The 23038-nt window shown below is 43.0% G+C and overlaps 1 protein-coding gene and 2 pseudogenes across 12 annotated transcripts in view; 2 read left to right on the top strand and 1 right to left on the bottom strand.

Annotated features, from left to right (window-relative positions):
• The window catches only part of ADD1 (adducin 1), a 68656-nt gene that overhangs the window by 30144 nt on the left and 15474 nt on the right, over positions 1 to 23038 (top strand). For all 12 annotated transcript variants that reach the window (XM_039838265.1, XM_039838263.1, XM_039838268.1 and 9 more), the window contains 8 exons: positions 1148 to 1362; positions 5430 to 5592; positions 9418 to 9569; positions 17350 to 17430; positions 17659 to 17808; positions 19678 to 19821; positions 19923 to 20021; positions 20879 to 21055. In XM_039838265.1, coding sequence (XP_039694199.1) covers positions 1168 to 1362; positions 5430 to 5592; positions 9418 to 9569; positions 17350 to 17430; positions 17659 to 17808; positions 19678 to 19821; positions 19923 to 20021; positions 20879 to 21055 — 1161 coding nt within the window. In that variant the 5' untranslated portion in view covers positions 1148 to 1167. The remainder of the gene's footprint in view (positions 1 to 1147; positions 1363 to 5429; positions 5593 to 9417; positions 9570 to 17349; positions 17431 to 17658; positions 17809 to 19677; positions 19822 to 19922; positions 20022 to 20878; positions 21056 to 23038) is intronic.
• LOC120583055 (uncharacterized) lies at positions 9781 to 9899 on the top strand (annotated as a pseudogene).
• On the bottom strand, positions 20253 to 20370 carry LOC120582990 (uncharacterized; annotated as a pseudogene).

Genomic DNA, 23038 nt, shown 5'->3' with positions numbered 1-23038 from the left:
GACTTTCTCATTTTGTCTCCTTGATCTTAATTTACTCAAAAAAAAATTAAATTTGCATATCCAGTATATGCCGGAAAGTGTTCTAGGTGCGAGTTCTGCTTCCTCATCTCAATCTATAGTCTTCTGCTGGCCAGATTCCTCTCTCCTGGCCTTAAGTACCATCCATGTGCTGAAGACTTGCTTCCAGATCGGCCCCTCCGCCTTTCTCAGCCCGTCTGTCTACCCGGCTAGGCTGTAAGTCCAACTTTCCCCAAGTGAGGACCACAACTCATTAGTTTTTGTGCCCAGCACGGTGACTGGACATCATAGATGCTCGTAAATGCCATATGTGTGTGTGTGTGTGTGTGTATAGTTAAAGCTGCCATTCACTATTTACTCTTGTATAGAAACAATAGAAATTGAACTTTTGGTATGATTAATAAAGGTGTAGTTCAGAGATTTAGTACTTAAAGATGAACATAATTTAGTATGTTTGAACATCATTTTAAATAAAAGTTTGGTATTTAAATGTAAAAGTAAGTAGCCATGTTAGCTGATGTTTAAATTTGAGCCATTTGGGCATTTTTGGAGTTATTCACAAACTAGGGCATGTTGACGTTTTCAGAACCTGCTGTTCTTTGAACCTGAAGGTGGTGTCGGTGAGGGGCGTTTCCCAGTTGCGTGAATACAGACGTGCGAGCAGCTTCTCTCTTACTGATCTTTTTGGGGAATTCTTTGCAGTATCACTACTGATACTTTTTTGGAAAAATGTAATAAATCAAATTTCTCCAGAAACGATCTATGCTGCTGTTCACAGATCCTGTTGGTGTAGGCAATATCATGAATTAAACTATCTTGTCAATATTTTAATATTTATTTAGTTCTTTTTCAGTTTGTCAGAGGGCATAATACTTTTGTTAGATCGTTCTCCTGTTTTCCGCCGAGGGACAGTGGCACAGACAAAAAATGCCATTGGAAGGGTGGGAGATGGCTGACCAGCCATGTGCCTCCGAGGCCACAAAGAAGCCTCGCACGTCATGGCTCCGATGGGTCAGTCAGTAGAGCGTCCTCAGGCTGACCACTGTACTTAGCAGGCTGACGTGCTCACTATAAAATGCTATTGGACATTGATTCAAAAACAATACTTCTTTTTGTTTTGATTCTGTAGGAGCCTAGAAAGATTGTGCGATGAATGGTGATACTCGGGCCGTCGTGGTGACCTCACCACCCCCGACCACAGCCCCTCACAAGGAGAGGTACTTCGACAGAGTGGATGAGAACAATCCAGAATACCTGCGAGAGAGGAACATGGCCCCAGACCTTCGCCAGGACTTCAACATGATGGAGCAGAAAAAGAGGGTGTCCATGATTCTGCAGAGCCCCGTAAGAACTGCTTCCTCTCTGAGCATCTTCCTTCTTCCAGAACTTCAGCTCTCGTGCTCTGTTGGACGGGTCCTAGGCAGTCTGTCTCTTAACACGGGAAGTCAGTGCCTTGTACGTAGGTGTATTGCTGTCGAAAGAATTCAGTGTAGTTCAGGTTACCAGAGACGATAAGTGAATCTTGAGTATGAAAAGGATAGGAAGTGTTTATTTCTTTTTACTCCTTCATTACTTTTCCTGAGAGTCTTTATTTATTGGGACCTTTCAAAAATTACTATTTCCTCCAGAATGCCTAGCTTGGTGCTGAGCACATAGTAGGCCTCAACAGTGCCTGATTTATTGATTCATCAGCATTTTGAACTGCAACTAAATGCCTCCTGTTTGCATCTCTGGTAAAGGAGTTCTGTTTTCATATTTTCTCACGTTGATGCTGCTGCCCTTGCGTGTGTGTCATCCTTCTAATCTGTTTTTATTTTATTTTCTTAATATTTTGGGGTGTCATTTGGCAGATAGTCATTGGATTTTTAAAAAAATGTTTATTATGTCTTATGTGCTGTTCAAGGAACTGGAGATTTAGCAGTAACTAAGACATATAGGGCCTCTAACTCTAACAGATTTTATTTGTTTGGTGGTTAGTATTCACATATTGCTGAGGTATAATGTGCAATACACAAATCTTAAGTGTTCAGCTTGACACATTTTGATGTGTATAACACTGACGTAAGCACCCAGATCAAGTCTCAGACTTTACCTTCTAATCGGAGATGAACAGTAAACAGCAGACAAAAGCACACCACAGGAAGCAGTTGGATGATTAGATTGAGCATGACTTGGTTAGATGAGGCTCTCGGAGGAAGGGAGATTGAATCTGCACTCTGAATGGCAGGAAGGAGCTGGCCGCTTGTGTGGGGGTCGGGGGAGAAGCATTCTGGCCCTAGGGAGGAGCTAAGTGCACTCCCAGGATAGAGATGAGCTTGATGAGCTTGGAGAGTCAAAAAGTGATCAGCATCACAAGCCTACGAGGCAACGCAGAGGTCGGAGAGGGAGGAGGGAGCAGGTCCGGGAAGGCGGGGTAAGCTCAGATCGGGAGTTTGTTTGGCATTCAGAGTACATTAGAGAGTCGCTGGAGGGCTGCGCAGAGGACTGGCAGGCTCCGTGTTCGAAGAGCTCGTGCTGGGTTCGGTATAGAGAGAACGTCCTGTGGGGGAAGAGAGAGAGCCGGCTTCTAAACCAGATGGTGGTGGCTTGGGCTGGGGTGCTGCTAGTAGGGATGGAGAGAGGTACACTCATTTGGGTTTTATTTTGAATGCGAGGTGAATAAGACTTACTGATGGGGGGGAGGGAGAGGTGAGAGAGAAAAAGGTCAGGATGACATCTAGACTTTTGGCTTGAGCAGTAGTTCTAGATAAAAGCAATAGGAAACTTAATAAAAATCCCTAGAGCTAGAGTGAAGAAGCTAAATGTACAGCACCTGCTACGTGTCAGGCACAGTGCTAGGTACTGGGGATGCGGAGAAAGTCAGATCCCTAACCACACGTTGTTGAGGACAGTCACCGACCTCAGCTCAGGGTGGGGTCCTGGGGCAGGGAAAGGACATGAGCTCAGAGACTGGTAAAGCCTGGGGCTTGCCAGATAGCCACGTGCCTGGTGTTGGTTCTCGGTGTTGGGAGCGGGGGTCGTTCACCCACAGCGAGGCGTGCACGCTGATGCTGATGGTTAGGTGGATGCGAGGAGAATTTGCGAAAGTTTCCTTCAGACTGTATCTCTGTTCTCAGTGAAACAGCACACGGAGTCACCTGCCGAGAGCGGGCGCAGGGCGTGGTGCAGAGGTTTGAGGAGGGAAGCCATGGGGCGGGTGAGGGGGTGGGCAAGCAACGTCGGGGCTGGTCGCTGGGTGAATGGGAAGGGCGCACTCAGCTCGCTGGCCGGGAGTTTACACTGAGACAGCACAGCGCCTTCTTGCTTTTTTCTGCAGCCACTTTCGCAGCACGAGTAGGAGGGATAAGGAGCTGAGCGTGACCAGGGCTGAGATTTTGCCAGATGAGGTGGTAGAGAGTTGAAGGTATCAGCAAGGGAATGGTCATAATGTTCGCCTAAGTGCCTGAGCGGGGCGAGGGAGGTCAGGACACTCGGAAGGGGAGGGACAGTGGGAAGGTGTTCGCATCACCACGGAATTGACGAAAGGATGGATGCTGGGAGGGGCTGTTTGGAGAGCACATGCCGAGGTTGAAGAGGGGCCCGATGACTAGGAATGAGCAGGCCTGGGGCGTGGCCTTGGAAATGGGAGGCAGGGGTGAGTCGGATGACGGGGTCGTTGGGGGAGAGGTGGTCAGGATGTTGGGAGGTGAGAATGTGGATGTTAACCACCAGCACTTAGGACCAAGGAAGCATGCGAGGTCATTAGCTGACGACTGCTGGCTGGAGCCAGGCTCTGGGATCCAGATGGGTGGCTCCAGGTCTCTGCTAAGTTCACCTCCCTACTGCACATACAGGCCACCTGGAATGCTAGGGACATAGAGGGCCTCGTGTACTGTCATTGTTTTTCTTTCTGTGTTTTCCTTACTAAGCTTTAAGTTCCTGGATAACAAGGACCGTGTTTTCTATATGTCCCCAGTGCCTGGTACTTCTGTATGTTGAATTGTAGAGGAGTGTGTGTATGTAGTACTTGTTGTAGTGTATGTTGAATTGTGCTTCCTGTAGATTTTATATGTGGATTTGAAAACCACTGAAATAGATTGAATTTTCAGATTGAGGGCCCACGAGGGAAGGGGACTTGTTAATTCAGCTTTTGCATCCCCTGTGCCCAGTGCACTCCGTGGTGTTTAGTACCATCTGTCTCTGTACCTCTCCACCTAAAGCTGTGCCCCTCTACCGATACCGGTGCGTTCTATATTGCCAGCAGAGATGGCCTCATGACCATGTGTTGGTGGTTTATTTGATTTCTCCCTTGTAGTCAGAGCCCCGGTCAGCTTTACCCTCCCTCCTTGACTGCCGCAGAGTGTGATCTGTGACGGGCAGCACGCGTAGCACGATGTGGTAGAGAGGGGCCCCTGCCCCTCAACGTTCTTTTACCTGTCAGATCAACACCAGTCCATTTGCTTGTTGCTTGCTCCCCTCAATTGATAAGTGTACTTTACCTATAGATATACTCATCCCTTGGCAATGTATCTTTTCAGTTTGAGCAGTGAGAAACTAGAAATAAGATTAATGTAGAATCATCTAGAAGCCCTTGGAGTGCTTTTAGTCATATCTGGATAGTCAGTGAACTCATTTCACTTTAAATAAAGATTTCCTTATGGGATACGTAAAAAATTATTTCAGTACAGTTGGGGAAACTATAAATTATGTGTATTGTTTCAAGAGTGACACTATATTAAAATCACCATCAACCCAGCTTAAGCTTTCTGCCTAATTTTGGATTATTCCATGAAGGATAGATGTTTTAGGGTTCCTTTTTCAACTTTTAAAAAGTGTTTTCAAAAAATGTATTTCGAAGAAAATACTGAGAAGCACAAAGTAGAATATGAAAATTACTACTCTATCGCTAAGAGAATTACAGTAAACATTTTGGTGTATTTGCTTTTAGTCTTGTATTTACTCTTACAAAAATTGGTTATATATCAAATATATATCAAGAACAATTTTATGTCATTTAACTTTTTTCGGCCTTTCGTGTTGAGTGTGCATAGACTTCCATTGTCAGGTGGGTCAGTGTATTTCATCACTTTTCTGCTGCTTAAACTGTAGCTTGTTACCTGTTTTCCCTCTCATCAGTAGTGGTAGAATGAACATCCTTAGGAATACATCTTTGAGCATATCCTGGATTATTTCTTTAGAAAAGATTCCTAAGAACAGAATGCCTGTTGAAGTTTTTAAGCTTTTATATTGTTAAATTACTTTCTAGAAAGAATGTACCAGTTTATGCTTCAAGTAGCCATGTGTGAAATATCCATTTGTCTTTCTAGCACTGAATGAAAACAAACAAAAAATTAATCAACGTGAAAGTTACCCCTGCCTTCCAGGAACGGAAAAGAAATGGTATCTCATTGTTTGAATTTGCCTTTTATTAGGCCTTCTGTGAAGAATTGGAATCAATGATACAGGAACAATTTAAGAAGGGGAAGAATCCCACAGGCCTGTTGGCGTTACAGCAGATTGCAGATTTCATGACCGCCAATGTACCCAGCGTCTACCCGGCAGCCCCACAGGGAGGGATGGCAGCCTTGAACATGAGTGAGTAGTTCCTGATTCTGCATGTGCTCTGTCATCTTCTGGAAAAAGTTCCTGACATTTTCTCATTTGAAACAGATAGGCATACACTACTATGGAACATATCAAATGGAGTTTTTCCAAAGTTAATATGTTTTATAGTAAAAAATAGGCTGCAAGTCTGAACATGTCCTGAAGGTAGAAGGCTCCTTTTTTATCAGCCAGTGAGGCTCTGTTGTTTCTCAGGCAGATGACTTTTCTCAGATCCTTTGTGAATTGAACTAAGCAGAAACAATGCTTGTGGAGTAGCACATCATTTTTGCCTGAACTCATTTCAGCCAGGCCAGCATTTCTCACCCACCATTCTTCACTGCTGCTTGCAAATGAGTGAGAAACAGGAATTCTGAAAGAAGGCCGGAAGGGAAATGTTGGATGGGTGAATGTGAGCAGAGAACGGATAGCTGTGCAAAAGTGGGGCCCAGGGTGACTTGGGCGCCAACTGGTATGACCTCCTGTGTACTGACCCTTGGACCAGTCTTTCATAGTTCTAGCTGGATAATCATCTTCCAGTTGACTGTCGTAAGGTATTGGTTTCTGTTAGACCACCTGGCATTTGCTGTTTACCTGTTCATTCCATGATATTCTTAGAAGTTGACCGACATTCAACAGAATGATATATCATTAATATCTAGAAAGTATTAAGCATCATGTTTAATTTACTAGCTCAAACTGCCATCCAGAAATCAAATGGTAGTAAGGTTTCACGTTTTCACATGGATTCTTAGTGGGTCCCAATGATATTTCATATGAATTACTAATAAAGGAATTCAGTTTTTCCGGTGAACCCTGCTTCATAGGTGGTTCTGTGTTCTATCAGTAGGCACACAGGTCTGGTGGTTTCTTTTTGTGTTGTTAGCAGCCATTGATGTTCAGTGCCTAGATCCATTAATTTAAGGAAAGTTTCCAAGACGGTGATGTTTTAATCCCATCATTTCTTCTGTATTCATTAGTTAGAATATTTCTATAAAGGAACTTCTCTGGGAAATGGGACGTGGCCAGGAAGGTGGCCACTTTTTTCCTGTCATTGAAGGCACATTCTGGGGAATCCGGCGCTGACCATTTGTTCATAGGAGAGCAGCTTCCCCGCATCGGTCTGCAGCAGGCCTCTCCCAGAACACTTGTGGAGACGAGCCCTTGACTTCTTGCATGCCACGGCCTTCGGACGCCAGTGCGCATTTGATTTGGCTTGGGTATGAAATCCTTGGCTCACATTTTCCTATTTTATGTATCTCAAATACATAATTCATTTTCTTCTGGCCCAAAGCATTTCTGTTAAAAGTCGAAGACAACCTTTCCATCAAAGTAACCTGGTCTTTTTTCCTGGGTGTGCAAACTGTTTTTCTCTATAGTCCAGCAGTTATGCCAGAATGTCTTAGTGTTAGTCATTCTGGGTTAATTTTCTCAGATGATATGCCCTTCTAAATCTTTTTAATTTTAGCGATATTTTCTTGAATTGGTTTTTGGTGATTACTCTGTTCTCTTTTGTTTTCTTCTGTTATGTGCATGTCGAATTTTCTTGGGGTGTCTTCTTTAACTGTCACTTTTTCTCAGAATTTTTTTATTTCATTTTTCTGTGATTTAAAAAATTTTCATCTTCGACTTTTTAGTATTTTTAAGATTTTTTTATATCTCATTTTTTTATACTGTAACCCTCATTTCTGAATTTTTCTAATGATTTAAAATTTTTTTTATACTTTTATTATTAACGACTTTGTTTACCTTGTTATGAAATAGCAGGTTATCATTTTCATTTGTTTTGTGGACACTTCTTTCTTGTGTGTTTTCTCTACCTGTAAAGATGTGATTCTGTTCTTTTTTCTTATAGTAATTTTTGTGTAGCATGTGAGCGCAGTATTTTTCTGTTGTTGCATGAAGTTAGTTTTTCTGGAAGAGTCTGGTTCAGGAAAGTTTCACGAAGGTCGTGGCCCCGGAGCTCCCTCATCTTTCCCTTCTGTGAAGTGCCGAAACCATGGCAGCTCACTTAATGAAATCAGGCTCTGCTCCCCTCGCTTGCTACTACCTGGACTTTTCTTTCCTTTCTTTCTCTCTCTCTTCCCCTCCCCTCATCCCCTTTTCTTCCACCCCATCCTCAACACTGACACACTGACATCCTGCACTCTGTCTCTGTCAGCCCGACCTGCTTATATTTTCAGCTTCGTGGGCTTACCTTGTTATCTAGTTTTGCTGTAGCTATCATCCTTGGGTTTTGGTTCTTTTATCTTGTTGCTCTAGTTAATATTTTTGTGCAGTGTTCAGATAGAGGTTTAAGAAGATTCAAACACTGTACTGCCACTGCCACCATCTTTTAATCTACAGATATCTAAAGTAGATCGACATGTTGATCAAGATGACAGATACTTGTTGTCTGTCAGAACAACAGCATTGTTCTCTATAATTTTCTGTATGTTTCAGATAGTTCATAATTAAAAAGAAAAATATCAAATTGAACAATATATAACGAGGATAATTATGTCATGACCAAGTCTGGTCGTGCAATCAAATACTTTTTTTCCTTTCTAATGTATATGTTTTTTTTTCTTCCCCTTTCTTGCTTTATTGCACTAGTTAGACTCCCCAGTAGAGTATTCAGTAAGTGTGCAAGTGTATTCAGTCTTGACGGTGATGGTAAGTTTTTTGTAGACTTTTCTTATCAAGTTGAGGATGTGCCCTTCTATTCCTAAGTTGCTGAGAGCTTTTATCCTGAATGGTTGTTGGATTTTGTGAAATCTTTTTCTGCATCTATTAAAATGATTGCGTGGATTTTCCTCTTCAGTTCGATATTATTTGCTTTTTGAATGCTGCACTAACAGTGCATTCCTGAGAAAAACTCTCCCAGTCATGAGATGTTATTCTTCTCATGTATTGTCAGATAATTTGCCGAACTTTTAAGTGTTTTTAGTCTGTGTTCATGAAAGAGGTTGGTCTGTTTTTTTTCTTGTAATGTTATGTAATAGTATGTCTTTATGTGGTTTTAGTATCAAGGTAATACTGGGCCTGAGGGTCAGTTGGAAAATGTTCAGGAAGCATTTGTGTGGAATTGGTATTATTTCTTCCATAAATGTGTGATGGAATTCACAGCGAAGTCATCTGGGCCCTGGAGTTTTCTTTATGGGAATGGTTTTAACTGCAAATTCAGCTTAATGGAAATAGGGCTACTCCGGATATCTGTTCCTTATGGAGGGAGCTTTGGGACTTTGTGTCTTTTAAGGAATTTGTCTATTTTATCTAAGTTAAAAACTTTGCTGGCGTAGTTGTTCATATTATCCTTTTAATATCTGTAAGATATATAGTGATGATCCCTCTCTACTTCTTCATAATGGTAATTTCTGCTTTTGCTATGTTTTATTGATGAGTCTAGAGGTGTATTTTATTTTGTTTTGATTTCATTTTATTTTTAATCTTCTCAAGATTTAATCAGTTTTTCTCTTTTTCTGTTTGATTGATAGCTACTTTTATCTTTATTATTTTTCTTTTTATTTTCAGATTTAATTTGATCTCTTTCTAGTTTCCTGAGGTAGAAACTCAGATCATTTTTTTAAAACCTTTCTTTTCTGATAAACATTTAATACTGTAAATGTCCTTCTAAGTATTGCTTTACTGCATTCCACAATTTTGCTACTTTTTTGTTATTGATTTCAACTTAGTTGTATTACCTTAGGGAACATGGTCTTTATGAGTTTTCGAGACCAGTTATGGCCTAGTGTGGAAGATTATCTCAGAACCATTATTATTTGATTTACATTTGGTAAGAAATATTAAATCTTTGAGTTTTGTTTTTCTTTATTTCAGGTCTTGGTATGGTAACTCCTGTGAATGACCTTAGAGGATCTGATTCGATTGCCTATGACAAAGGGGAGAAATTACTGAGGTGTAAATTGGCAGCGTTGTACAGACTAGCAGATCTCTTTGGATGGTCTCAGCTTATCTACAATCATATCACAGTGAGTAGCGAGCGGAGTAGTAAGTGAACGGTGAATGGAACAGTGCCTGCCTGGACTGTCTCTTTCCATTTAGAAGCAGAAGCCCCTGAGCTGAAGTAAACCTGGGAACAGCTTCCTTTTGATTCCTGACGGCAGAGTATAATTTTCTGAGAACTGGCCAATTTGAATTAAAAATTACGAGAACAGTAGTTCTTTAAAACTCCTTCCTAGCATCTGCGGCCATGCCACCCTGGACAAGCCCGATCCTGTCCGGTCTCAGAAGCTAAGCAGGGTCGGGCCTGGTTAGTACTTGGATGGGGGACCAGCTAGGAAGACCAGGTGCTGGAGTCATAAAAATTTAAAAAAATAAGGGATCGTAAGCTGACAAGGTCCTTGCAATCCGTGAGGTCAACCAAGGGTTGCCTTGCCTAAAAAATAAAATAAAACAAAAATCAGTCAGTCAGTCTCCTTCCTTGCATGCTAACCTAATAAATGAGTATTTACCAAATCATAGGCAGTTCCTAAAATTCTTTTTTGCCCCAAAACCTAAGAATGAAGATGTTTTCTTTCTTACTCTGGTCAAAGCTTTCTCTCTTTCTTACATTACTTCTTTAGCTACTCCATTTTTAGCCATTTGTCAACATTATTAGGATCTCTTAGTTTTATTCACTTCATTCTTGCAATAAATATTTACTGGGCGTCTGCTGTAAATATTTATTATTCTGTACCAAGCATTGTTCTAACTCTGGGATTGTAGCTGAGTGACTGAAACAAGTCCTGCCCTTGCGGATTTTCCCTTCTACATTCCTATCCATCAGCCCATATTCGCTCCCTATTTTGTCCAGCTAGAATTTCATGGTCTATCATTTCAGGAACACTCCTTGCCAAAACCACACTCTCCCACCCTGGACACAAATAGCCAGATCCTGCTGCCGAGAGCCTCACAACAGCCCAGTGGCCTTCCCCATAGATTTATACCCCCAGTCTCAAATGGACCCACAGCACTGTCCAGCAACTGTAGGATGTCTCCTACAAGCTCATGAGTATTCCCTACTATCTCTCTACTATCTTCGAAACTCCTGACCACCTTCGCCCATCAAATGACCACATCATGTCACAGAGAAAATGGGAACTCCTTACTGACGTTTGTACCCATTTTGTACTCCTGGCCACCTGTTACAGTGTCCTGTCTACGGCCAAACTCTTATTTCCTGGCTTGGAATTCCATCCCCTTCTGCCTTTTTAGATTCCTAATGCATTGGCAGGTTTCTCTCCTTTTTTTTTTTTACCCTTTGCTCTTTTGTAGAGATAGCCTCTTTCTTTGGATTGCTTCTTTCCTTTGACTTTTAAACTTGTTCCAATCTCTGCTTTTTCACTGAATTTCTTTCATTGGATATTTTCAATTACTACCCTGGTGCCTGCTTGTAGTAACAGGTGTACCTTACGTCGCTGTGTAAAGAAGTCGTAATCCTGCCAGTACTCTCATCTCCCTTGGGACAACCGATCGTTTCCCCCTTTTCTCCATACTCAGGACACACATAGGTGTGCTTTGCATGTGGACTCATAACCAGTGATGCTTAGTTTAGCTCCATTCTGGACTCCAAGGAATGTTAATTAAACCTGTGAGGTGGTGGTCTGGAGCCCACCTTTGTGACCAGGGCCCTGTGCTTCTGGGATGGGATGTGGGTCTTTGCCGGAGATACTGAGTCACCCTTCCCTCTCTGTTCTCCACGTTGCCACTGGAGTGAACTTTTCCAAATGCAAAGCTGACCGTGTTGCGCGCACACTGTCACGCCTGTACAGTGTCACCCTGTCCAGCACGCCAGCTTTGTTGCCCGCATAGCAGTTACCCCATCCACACCGTATGTTTGCTTGGTTGTCATCCATCTCTGCCCATGGTTAATACTAGCTCTATGAAGGGAGCCCCTGTTGTGTCTGCTGTTCTGTGTCCTCAGGACCAGGAAGTGTGCTGGGCGTAGAGTAGGCACACAGTAAACTCTTGGGTGAACAGCTGAGTGAAATTCCAGCTGAACTGAAATTCTGCCTCAGTAAAACTGTCGAACAAGAAGTCCATGGTGCCTATGGATATTTAATCGGTGGCTCCAATTAGCTGATCACAAGTGCCAGCTCTCTTCCTTGTGCCTGCATGAAAATGGCTGGCATCTGGGGCTAATTATACTTGACAGAATGTTCAATGTAGAGAGTTAATGCTAAATGATTGCCTAAAAATCGGTTCCATGAAAATGTCACAGCTATAACAGAAAATGTAACCCTTGGCTTTAATAACAGTGTCACATTTTGTGGGCGTTTTAAAATGCTGTTTAATACTAGTCCTGTTATGAATGCTATTTAAACAAGTTTGAATTGCTTAAATTGCTTGGTTTTTTTCCCCCTTTAATTGTTTTGGACTTGGCAGAAATAAAACATTAGTTAATTGTTTACTCTTCTGTTAAGTGACCTGTTTGAGACTTAGTACTGAGTAAAAAAGAAATTCTAGTTACCAAAAATATTTTCTATATCTTGTGAACTAGCACATCTTTAAGGAAAAATTTGTTTTTTTAACGATTTCTGGCATCCATTTTTTTGTTTGGTTTACAATCTAGGTGTCATTATATAGACACTTAACAGAAAAGAACTGTTAACTGTGTTTATTGGTGTAACCAGAAGTGTTAACAGGTCATTGTGCCCTTTGAAAGAGCCCATAGGGATTTTATGCTAAAGGGATTTAGAAATGCTAACAGGTGTTAGAGGAGAGGATTGGAGGTGATTGGATTCCATCTCTGTTTTAAGATTGCATTGGATTTAAAGAAGCTTCCTGTGTGTGGGAGGCGGGGTGGGGCGGGCGGGTGTCAAACAGGGTGGCCCAATTAGCATGGGAGCTGTCTTTTTCTCTGGGTGGCACCTAGCTCATGGCAGGACTTTTCCATCCCTAGTGGAGTGCTACGTTCAGCTCCATTCTGGGCTCCAGGGAATGCTAAATCTCCGAGGTGCTGGTCTGGAGCCCACCTTTGTGACCAGGGCACTGTGCTTCTGGGGACGTATATGGGTCTTTGCCAGAGATAACTGGTTTTCAGTGAGTGACCTTAAGATCTGTGACATGAGTTTGTTCCCCTGTACACAGAGAAGGGACATTAGACATGTGGGAAGACGTGCAGGGCGGCCGGCACTCGTCTCTCGGGGACTAGAAAACTGACTTTGTCCTTCCCTCATTTTTCGCTTTAAATCTGTATTGAGCATTTTCTCTTTTTTGCTTCAGACTTAGAAAAATCATATATTTTAAGCTTTCTCCAGTAAAAGATGTAGCTATGTTAAGATCACTCTTAGAAATAATGTTGAAGACAGAAGTCAAAGAAGAAAATGTGATGTACAAATACAGCATTATCTATAATGATGAAAAATTTAAAGCGTCTAAATAACTAGCGATAGATCGGAAATGGCTCAGTTATTCAACATAGATTGGAGAGAATGTTATACACTACGAAAGGTAATTATAAAGACCATGTGAAAACACGAAAATGAAAAATAATTATATAAGAAAATTTTAAATGTATACTGTTGTAGCTGTATGAATTATGCATGTATATAGACAAAAAAGTGAATAAAATGGCTGTATAGTTTTTTTCAATTACAGTTGATATACAGTATCATTTTATATTAGTTTTAGGTGAACAGCATAGTGGTTAGTCATTTATATGATTTACGAAGTGATTCCCCGATTAATCTAGGCATTATGTAGTTATTACAGTATTATTAACTATGTTCCCTGATGCTATACTTTACCTCCCCATGACTATTTTATTACTACCAACTTTGTACTTAATCCCTTCACCATTTTCACCCAGCCTCCCCACTCCCTCTCCCTGCACTCCAATCTGGCAACCAACAGTTTGCTCTATTTATGAGTCCGTTTATGTAGTTATTTTTAAATGTCGAACCTGATAGCATGCTTCTGAAATTTATATGGAAGAAAAACGGTCGAGAATAGCCATGACACTCTTAAAGAACTAGGTAAGGAGATTTCTTTTTCCTACCAAATGTCATACTTTATAAAGTGATGACAATTAAAGTGCTGTGCTTTGAGCAAAGGAGGAGAGAAATGGATCACTGGACAGAGCAGAGAGCCCAGGACCAGGTCTCATATACTGGAATCGGAGAGTCAAGAGTTGGCATTGCAGATTAGCAGGGAAGGATGGAGTAGGCAATAATTGGTGCTGGCACAATTGGATTGAAAACTCAGAATTGGAAAATTGTATTGGGTTCCTATCTTATTCTAATATACCCATAAAGCAGTTCCAATAATTAAAGATTAAATGTGAAAGGTAATACTTTAAAAATTATAGAATCAATATAGGTGAAAGTCATTCTTTTTTAACCTCTGACCTAAGAACAGATGTCTTAAGACACAAAAGCGCATATCATAAAAGCTGGATAAATTCAACTACATTAAAATGAGCAAATTTCTTATCATTGAAAGAGACCATAAAGAGAGTGAAAATAAAAGCCACAACTTGGACAATTTTACTTCAGAGGTAGCCAACAAAAAATTGGTATTCAGAATAGATAAAGAACTACCAATAAGAAAATGACAGACCAGTATCACATGGAACAAAAGATATGAAAGGAATTACACGGAAAGGGAAATAAGCGTGGCTTATAAAAATGTGAAAAATTTCTCAGCTTATTAGTAACCAGGAAATTATAAGTTAAAACCACAATGGAATGCCATTTCAGACATCGATTTTAATTTCTTAAAAAGGTGGTTGTAGAAGCACCGAGCTGTCGTATCCTACGGGTAGGCGTGTGCATTATGTTAGGCCCTTTGATATCACTTCTTAGCTTATTGCTCTGGAGAAACTTGAACATGTACACTAGCAGACAGGTGCAGAATGTTCATAGCATTGTCTTTAATCGCAGAATTGAAATCATGTCCAGTGACAGACGAACGGCTACATAAGTTGTATATCTATCCAGTGAATACCATTCAGCAATGAAAATGAATTAATTATAGCCATGTATATCATAATCTGGAGAAATCTCAAAAATAATGTTGGTAACTCAATAACAAAAAAATTTTGCTCAAAAAATTGGCAGAGGACATAAAATGACATTTCTCCATGGAAGACATACATTGGCCAACAGATACATGAAAGATGCTCAACATCACCAATTGTCAGGTAAATGCAAATCCAGACTACAGTGATATATCACCTTATCAAAAGTCAACAAATAGCAGTCGTAGGCGAGGATGTGGAGTAAGGGCACCCCTCGTGCACTGTTGGTGAAATGTAAAATCGTGTAGCCACTATGGAAAACAGTACAGAGAGTCCTCAGAAACTGAAAACAGATCGACCGTACGATCCAGCGATGCTATTTCTAGGTATTTATCCAAAGAAAACGAAAATAATTCAAAAACCCCTATGTTCACTGCAGCATTACTTACAATAGCCAAGATATGGAAGCAACCTAGGTATCCATCAGTAGATAAATGGATAAAGAAGATGTGGTACGTAGATACAATAGAATATCAGTCAGCCGTAAGAACAATGAAATCTTGTCATTTTTGGCAACGTGGATGGACCTAGGGGGTATTATGCTAAGTGAAATAAGTCAGGCACAGACAAATACCATATGATTTCAATTATATGTGGACTCAAAAAAAAAAAAAAAAAGTGAACAAACAAAACAAAAACAGACTTAGAAACACAGACCAAAAGGACGGTTGCCAGAGCGGGGAGAGAGTGGAGATGGAAGGAGGAGGGAAAGGAGTCGAGTCAGTAATGCTGTGATGCGTGTCCATGGTGACGGGTGATCACCTTGTGAGGTGTAGAAATGCTGAATCCGTATACTGTACACCTGAAACTAATATTACTAATATAATATTGTATGCAACTGTACTTGAAATGTTGACAAAAGTTGCTGAAAAATATACACAGTATGATTCCAATTATATGAAGTTCATATAAACAGATAAAAATTAAACATATTGCTTAGGGTGAATATATATAAACTAAAACTATAAAATAAAATGCTTAACAAGTGATTCCGGATAGGGGTTACTTCTGGGGTGTGGGGGAAGAGAACTGGACCTTCAGAGAGAGACTTCCTGTTTCCGAAGCTGTTCGAAAGCTACGTGGGTGTTTGATTTATTATACCCGAATTTACACATACCCTTTGAATACTCTATATATGTTTCATAATAAAATCTTTTAAAATAAGCAAAAATATTTGACATTTAATTTTTCCCTATTTCCAACCTCATTTTTATTCATTCCAACCGATAAATACACAAAACAATTCCTTGTTTTATGTTTTGTTTTGACCCAGCTTGGGAATTGGGACAATTACATAGTTTTGTTTTAGATAATTAAAAAGATCGGCATGCTTTTTAAAATTAAAGAACAGATTAGAAATAAAAAGCCTGACTAACTCACCATTAACAGGAAAGTGTTTTGGGGAAAGGTTGAAACCACGTGTTTAGTTTTGAGCCAGCTAAAAGAAAGCGGATAGCTTGGCAATGGGGACTTAGAACGGGTTCGTTAATGGTGGTGGTTTGCTGCTGCCGCTGCTGCTGCCCCCACGATGGCCACAGTGAGGCGATGCCATTTAGTGAGAGCTCTGTCGCGAGTACGAGCTCTCATCAGCCCCATCTTATGGATCAGGACCCCACGGCCCACGACAGTGTAGCCAGTTCCTGGCACAGCTAGGATTTTAACCGAAGTCTCAGGTGACCGTGGGTCTCCCTTATGCCGTACAGAGAGAATCAAGTGAGTTTCCCATGGCGATGCAGGGGGAGGTGGGATGATTGTAGCTGTCTGAGAACTAAACTGCAGACGGCGGATAGAGTTAGTTCTGTGTTGCGTGCAGAAGCAGCGGTGAACTCAGATCTTCACTCAGTGTGAGGACATTTTAATGATTAGGTCTCCCTAGCTTCCATTCGTTTACTGCTGCACCCTAGCACCCAGGATGTAGTAGATGCTTAGTGACTGCTGAACGAAGCAGGGAGGCACGCTGCGTGAGGACGTGGTGGGCATGCCCGTCGCTACAGCTGCCCACACAGACCCGGTGTGTTTCTGTTTGGTCCCCCACAGAACTCGCTGCGCTGGTTAGGAAGTTGTACTAAACACCTGAAGGCCTTTTCAACCAGCACTAAATTCTACCTGCCCAAATCCCTTGTCAGAATTCTTAGCCCAATAGTAAATGTCTTCTGACCGAATGGCTTGGGGACGTCTTTAGAGTCTAACCCAGGATCACCGTAGAAACTAGACTGAGGCTCTTTCAGGGCAGGACTCTTTTTCCCACTGTGTTACTAGCATCGAGCACAGATACATAGTCTGTGCCAAACCTGTGTTGGATGAGTTCCGGAAAGGAAACGGTGCCAAGGAAGGAGCGAACAAACCAGGGAGTGACCACGCGATGTCGTGGAGGCTCTTTGAAACTGGTCAGGCGGTGCGGAAGCCCTCTTCTTGTTTGTGACTTTTGTGATGGTTTGCTATCCTACAGGTTTTGAATACTAAAAGCAAATCTGTTTTGACTTTTAAAAAGAAAGTTTTGGTTTTCATTATTAAATACCCAAGAAATGACACCTGTTTGCGCGTGATACTGGTTTGGTAGCCACTGGGTGTTTTCTTTATAAAGTTCATTATCACACATGTGACCAAGCTGCACTTTATGTACCTGATAAGTTACTATAATAAATGCTCCGTGTTGTGTATCTATCCAACAGCCTGTGAGTTGGTGGACTGGAGAGAGATGCAGATAATTTCAGTTGGATTTTTGAGCTAACTCGGTCCTTTCCCCACAGACCAGAGTGAGCTCCGAGCAAGAACACTTCCTCATTGTACCTTTTGGACTTCTCTTCAGTGAAGTGACTGCATCCAGTTTGGTAAGAACGTCCTCTGCCTCTTGGGCGTCACGTACGTGTAGGTCACACTACATAATTAAACACCTTCTAATCCCGTTAGACATGTAAAATCCAAGAAAGAGGAAAAGGTCTGTGTTCTGTGTGATGAACTCAGAGAAAAACCTTTAAAATTAGTTATGAACACTTTTAACTTTGGTTTAAATAATTTCTAGTTAGGGTAATTTAAAAGTTTTGTTTTCTTATTTTCAGGTGAAAGTCAGTCTGCAAGGAGATATCATAGACCGTGGAAGCACTAACCTGGGAATAAATCAGGCCGGCTTCATGTTACATTCTGCCATTTATGCTGCACGACCCGACGTGAAGTGCCTTGTGCACATTCACACACCAGCGGGGGCTGCGGTGAGTGTGGCTGTGCTGGTAGAGACTTCAGCTCTAGAGCTGTTCTATAAGAGGCACTTCACAGGTCCTCTGAAGTGCCCGCTCCCGCTGCAGTAAGTCAGTAAACCTAATTTTGTTGGCTGAAAAAAATTTTTTCTCACTAAGTTTGACTTTCTTAAAAGACTATTTTTTTCTTTTAAGGGGTTCATACGCTGTCTAATTTAGAAAATCCTGTCAGTCTGAAAACATTCGTTAGACTTACAAATTAGAAAACCATTGAGCGGTGAGGGTGGAGGTCAGATTTCAGTGTATTTAAGACTTGGGAAGTGCTGAATGACAGCGGTCAAAGAGAGACCCTTGTTCAAGAAGAGGGAAGGCAGGACGGGTGGTAGGTGAGGGTGCTGTGGGCTCCGGAGGGGACTGCGGAGTGCGGGCCGGGCTCTGGGGAGGGAGGGAGGAGAGGTAGAGGCTTGTAGGCTGTGCCCTGGGCAAGCCTGATGCGCCTGGCCTTGAGCCAGCAGAAGTGAGGGAGCCCAGGCTGGGTCAGGCCGCCCTCGGAGAGTCAGAAGAGGGACACGGGGGGGGGATGCGGGGAGGAGGGCACAGACCGTGCCGGCCCTTGGACAGCTGCCTCTGAGCCCACAGCCTCCCAAGATCCCGTCCCAGCCCAGCACCGAGCCTGCGCCGTTCTGGTGCCAATGGGTCACCTTGACAAAGCCCTGACCTCAGTGTGAACATGCGCGTTCTGGTTGCTGGTACAGTCATGTGAAAGGGGAACACTCTGGGACTCTGCAGAATGGGTTTTGTATCACCAGTTTTACATGTTAATGACTTCGGGGTTATTTGTCTGACAGATGACCTCATTGATTGAGTAATGCTGAATTTTAATCTATCTTGATGTTTTAATGTCAACGTGTACTGATTTGTTTGGATGAATGAGAGATCTGGTTTGCTTATTTAACTTTGAAGATGTGGTTTTTGATAGCAGCATCAGAGTTTTATTAGGTATGTCATTCTCGGAACGATGTGGTTTTTTCCCTAAACGAATGCATGCTCTTCCAACTACAAAAGAGTCAATGTTTAAAAAAAAGCCCATGCATTTTAAAGAACTATTAAAGGTACATTTGGGAATGTGCTTACAAACAGCTATCATGTAATTTGTATTAATAATTATCAAAGTTACTACTTGGTAAGGAAATTTTTTAGAGGTAAGGAAATCTCATAGCTGTTACTATGAAAGGCATTAAATATGGTATTGTCTTTTTTATGTTAACTTTTCTGTATGGAATTCTTCTACCTATAGACATTTGAGTCTTTGGAGATTGTTAATCTGGACGGAGGACCTTCGAAGTCAGTTTGGGAGAATTAAGGAAACTTAAAGGCTTTATGAACACTTAGATTTTTTACTTAAATAAATATCGAGAAATTATGTAGTATAGTCATCCTTAAACTTTTATAGATTTGCTTTTATCTAATTTTCAGCTGTCTCAGTCCTACCTACAACCTAAGATGCAAAGTACACAAAAACCTTCCAGCCCTTCAGAACCTCTCTCTGTGATGCTGAGACTCATGTCACAGGGAGCCATTGTTTCTCCCGGCATTGCACCCAGGGCTCATTTGACCATTACGTCTGAGTTCACGTGGCGCTGACAGTCACTGTGGCAGAAATCCAGAAAGATGTGAGATTTATTTGCGGCTTCCCCAGCCAAGTGGTGTTTAACTGTAGATTGGGAGTAAGCCCCTAGAAGTAAAGTTTATCTTACGTTCACAGGTTCATTTATTTTTGAGACTAGAACAAAATAAAATCTGTTCCCCTTTTTTATTCTTTGAGGAAAAAGCAGTCAGCATGTTACTCTTGATTTGCCTTCATGGCTGCTGCTTATTCTCCAGGTCTCGGCGATGAAATGCGGCCTCTTGCCCATCTCTCCGGAGGCGCTTTCCCTTGGAGAAGTGGCTTACCATGATTATCATGGCATTCTGGTTGACGAGGAGGAAAAAGTTTTAATTCAGAAAAATTTGGGGCCTAAAAGCAAGGTCAGTAGCCATCTAATCTGGTATCGGGTTATAGAGGGAAGAGGAGGACAGTGACAGGGTCGGTCTCCCTGCCCAGCTCCGTGAGCTTCCTGTCCCTTCAGGTCCTTATTCTCCGGAACCATGGGCTCGTGTCTGTCGGAGAGAGCGTCGAGGAGGCCTTCTACTACATCCATAACCTCGTGGTTGCGTGTGAGATCCAGGTGAGTGGTGCCGTATGTTCGCTCTGCGCTTTATGTCGGGGTTTCTGGGCTTCCCGTAGAGTTTTGCTACTGGTTTTGCAGGAATGTCTTTGAACACTCTCTGCCAAATATGAGCTCATGGATTTGGAAATTGACCAGGGCAAATGCCATTTTACTGATTTAGGTTGGCAAATGATTACTGGGCTTTTTATTTCTGATTTTTTTCTTTATTTAAAAAAAAATTTTTTTTAATGCCTACAGCATCCAGTATTCTTAGGTGGCCTCCCATCCAAGCACTAACCAGGCCCGACCCTGCTTAGCTTCTGAGATCAGATGAATCGGGCACATTCAGGGTGGCGTGGCCGTAGACTGATTTTTTTATTTTTCAAATACTCAAGTCACTACCGTTTATGGAGTACTGATGTGTGTCAGCCTGGTGTCAGGTGCTTTACGTGTGTTATTGCACGTCATTTCAGTTGCGCCTCATGGCACTCCTTTTGAAAAAGAAGGTGCAAAGAGCTAGAGACTTACTCGCAGTCTCAAGGCTGTGCGTGCCGCTTAAGCCAGATCTGGTCTCCCCACTGGTGCCACAGCCTGCGTCTCTGTGGTGATATGGTCCTCAGTCTGCTTCATACGATCTCGAATGCTTCCTCTTTCTCCTCCAAAGTGTGTGCCCAATGTTTTTGTCAGGCTGAAGGAAAGCTTCTGAGAAGACCCTTGTGATGGGTCTGTCACAGTTCGTCCTACATTTTTTGTTCTTACACTCGGTGCTTTGGTTTCTTTTGAAACCTACAGTTCTGTTTAAGAGATCTCTGATAGTTACCCGACCCCCTTGTTCTAAGGCGCTCCAACTGTAGTGTCTGCTTGTTTTGGAAAAGGTTCGAACTCTGGCCAGCACAGGAGGGCCAGACAACTTAGTCCTCCTGGATCCTGGGAAGTACAAAGCCAAGTCCCGTTCCCCGGAGTCCCCGGCAGGGGAGGGCAGCGGATCACCTCCCAAGTGGCTGATTGGTGAGCAGGAGTTCGAAGCCCTCATGCGGATGCTTGATAATCTGGTAAGAACGCCGCTACCACTTGATGGTAAAGGTTTCGTTCTGAAGCACAGGTGTCGGTGTTTTTAGTCATAGGCGAGACAGTGCTGTGAGGTGCTGTCCCCAGGCGGTGTCTGAGCGCCCCCACGTGAGCGCCACGAAGCGGCACCAGGGCAGCTCAGCTTCCAAGCCACGTCGCGCCAGCATACAGAGTGTGGGTTTTTGTCTTACTTTGTTTTTAAAGATAATCCTGTTTGGCCTCCGTGGGGACAGGGGCACTGAGACGGCTCTGCCCCACAGCAGGCTGCCGGGTTACTAGCTCCCAGGGCAGCAGGACGCGCTCAGCACTCATTGTCCCACATGCAGGCTTTCAAGGGGCACTTTATAAATCAGTTAGCCAAGTATCTTTCGTTTGTGTTAACAGTAAGTTCTAGCCATTGGGGGCTGAGTACTGTGTTCCACGGACACTTGCTGCCGATTTCCTGTGCGGGAGACCCTCGTCCTTATGCAGGGACAGTGAGCCCGGCACAGTGCAGGAGCTATGCTGGCAGAGCTCTCAGCATGGCGGGGGTGCCGCCGCAGTACACACAGGCTGTGGTCTGTGGTGGGGCTTCCAGGGAGGGAGGGCGTCATCCTTCCCCAGGATCTGGGAGAGGACTTTGTGTAGGAGATGGCACCTGGAAATGACCTCAGAGAACAGGTGGAACCGCGATAGGTGGAGTTGGGAGGAGGAAGGCGTCCGAGCCCGAGGCAGGAGGACCACTGAGGACATCGCGGGGAGCGGGAGGGCGCCTTCCTGGTCCGTGCCCGGTCCTGCCAGGCTTCTTATACATCAGAACAGAGCCTCAGGGTCGAAGCAGCCGCATTACAAGACACACAGCTCTGCAGCAAGGCCCTTTAATGCTGCACTGCCACACCTCTCAGAGGGGCTGCAGGGAGTCCACCTTGTTGGCCCTGACTTTAAGTGGTGGACGCAAGGACCTGTCTTGGAGCAGGTTCGGTCAGTGAGGGAACAGTGAGCGAGAATCTGAAGATGGGTTACATCGCCTAACCAACTGCTCTGGAGCCTGGAGCGGTGAGCAGGACACAAATTCCTTGCCCTTAAGGAATTTATAGCCTAGTCAGGGAAATGACAAATCCCAGCTGCAGCCAGGACTTGTGGTCTTTGCCCTCACAGAGCATGACGAGCTGCAGGGGCAGAGATGGGCGTGGGTGAGGATTGGTCAGAGGCAGCCAGGAAGAGGGACAGAGCTTACCAGGAAGATGGGAGAAGCAGTGGGAGTTACGTGGCAGACCAGGATGATGCAACCTCAGAAAGGGCTCACCTGGAGAAGGTTTGGGCCCAGGCATCAGCATCGGGAGTCAGGTACTCGCGGGGGACCAACAAGATGACGAGCGCTGTGATAGCCCAGTCTTACAGTCCTCCTTCTCTCCTCTTGGCAAATACTGTGACGTTTCACTGCTCCGCTACCTCAAAGTCAGGTGGGGAGCAGGAAAGGGGAACAAGAATCAAGAACATCAGCTCGCCCCATCTCGTGCATTCAGTACGGTCCGGAAAGTGGAGAGAGATATTAAAATTACCTCTAATTTGATGGGGAGAAAAATAAAGGATGAAAGACTGATAAGTGAAACGTTCATTACAACAAGGGTATTTGATTCAGCATCCTTAATGTGCACGGGTTGGTAGTAGCATTTTACTGTTAGAAAGCCGTGTAGTTTATAAGAAGTAAAGTGGACAGCGATCACTGATCACAGTGCGTGTTTTAATTAGTGTTCTGATCAGCTGTATGTGTTCGCTGATAAGTGAGTAGGGTAGAGAATAATTGAAGAGTCTCAGTGTGAGAGATTTCATTTTAACATACACAGAAGAAATGCCGAATTTCTCACAAAATCAGGATTTGAGTCCAGCTTCTGAAGGAAGAAATGAATCCAAATTTTTAACTGAGGTCTGCGCAATGTCTCTCATTTCGGTTTGACAGCATTTAAAGGGGGAGAATAAACACACAC

This window comes from Pteropus medius, unplaced genomic scaffold (genome assembly GCF_902729225.1).
Source record: "Pteropus medius unplaced genomic scaffold, Ma_sr-lr_union100, whole genome shotgun sequence".
NCBI classification, from domain to species: domain Eukaryota; kingdom Metazoa; phylum Chordata; class Mammalia; order Chiroptera; family Pteropodidae; genus Pteropus; species Pteropus medius.
This window is presented reverse-complemented; position numbering and strand designations above follow the sequence as displayed.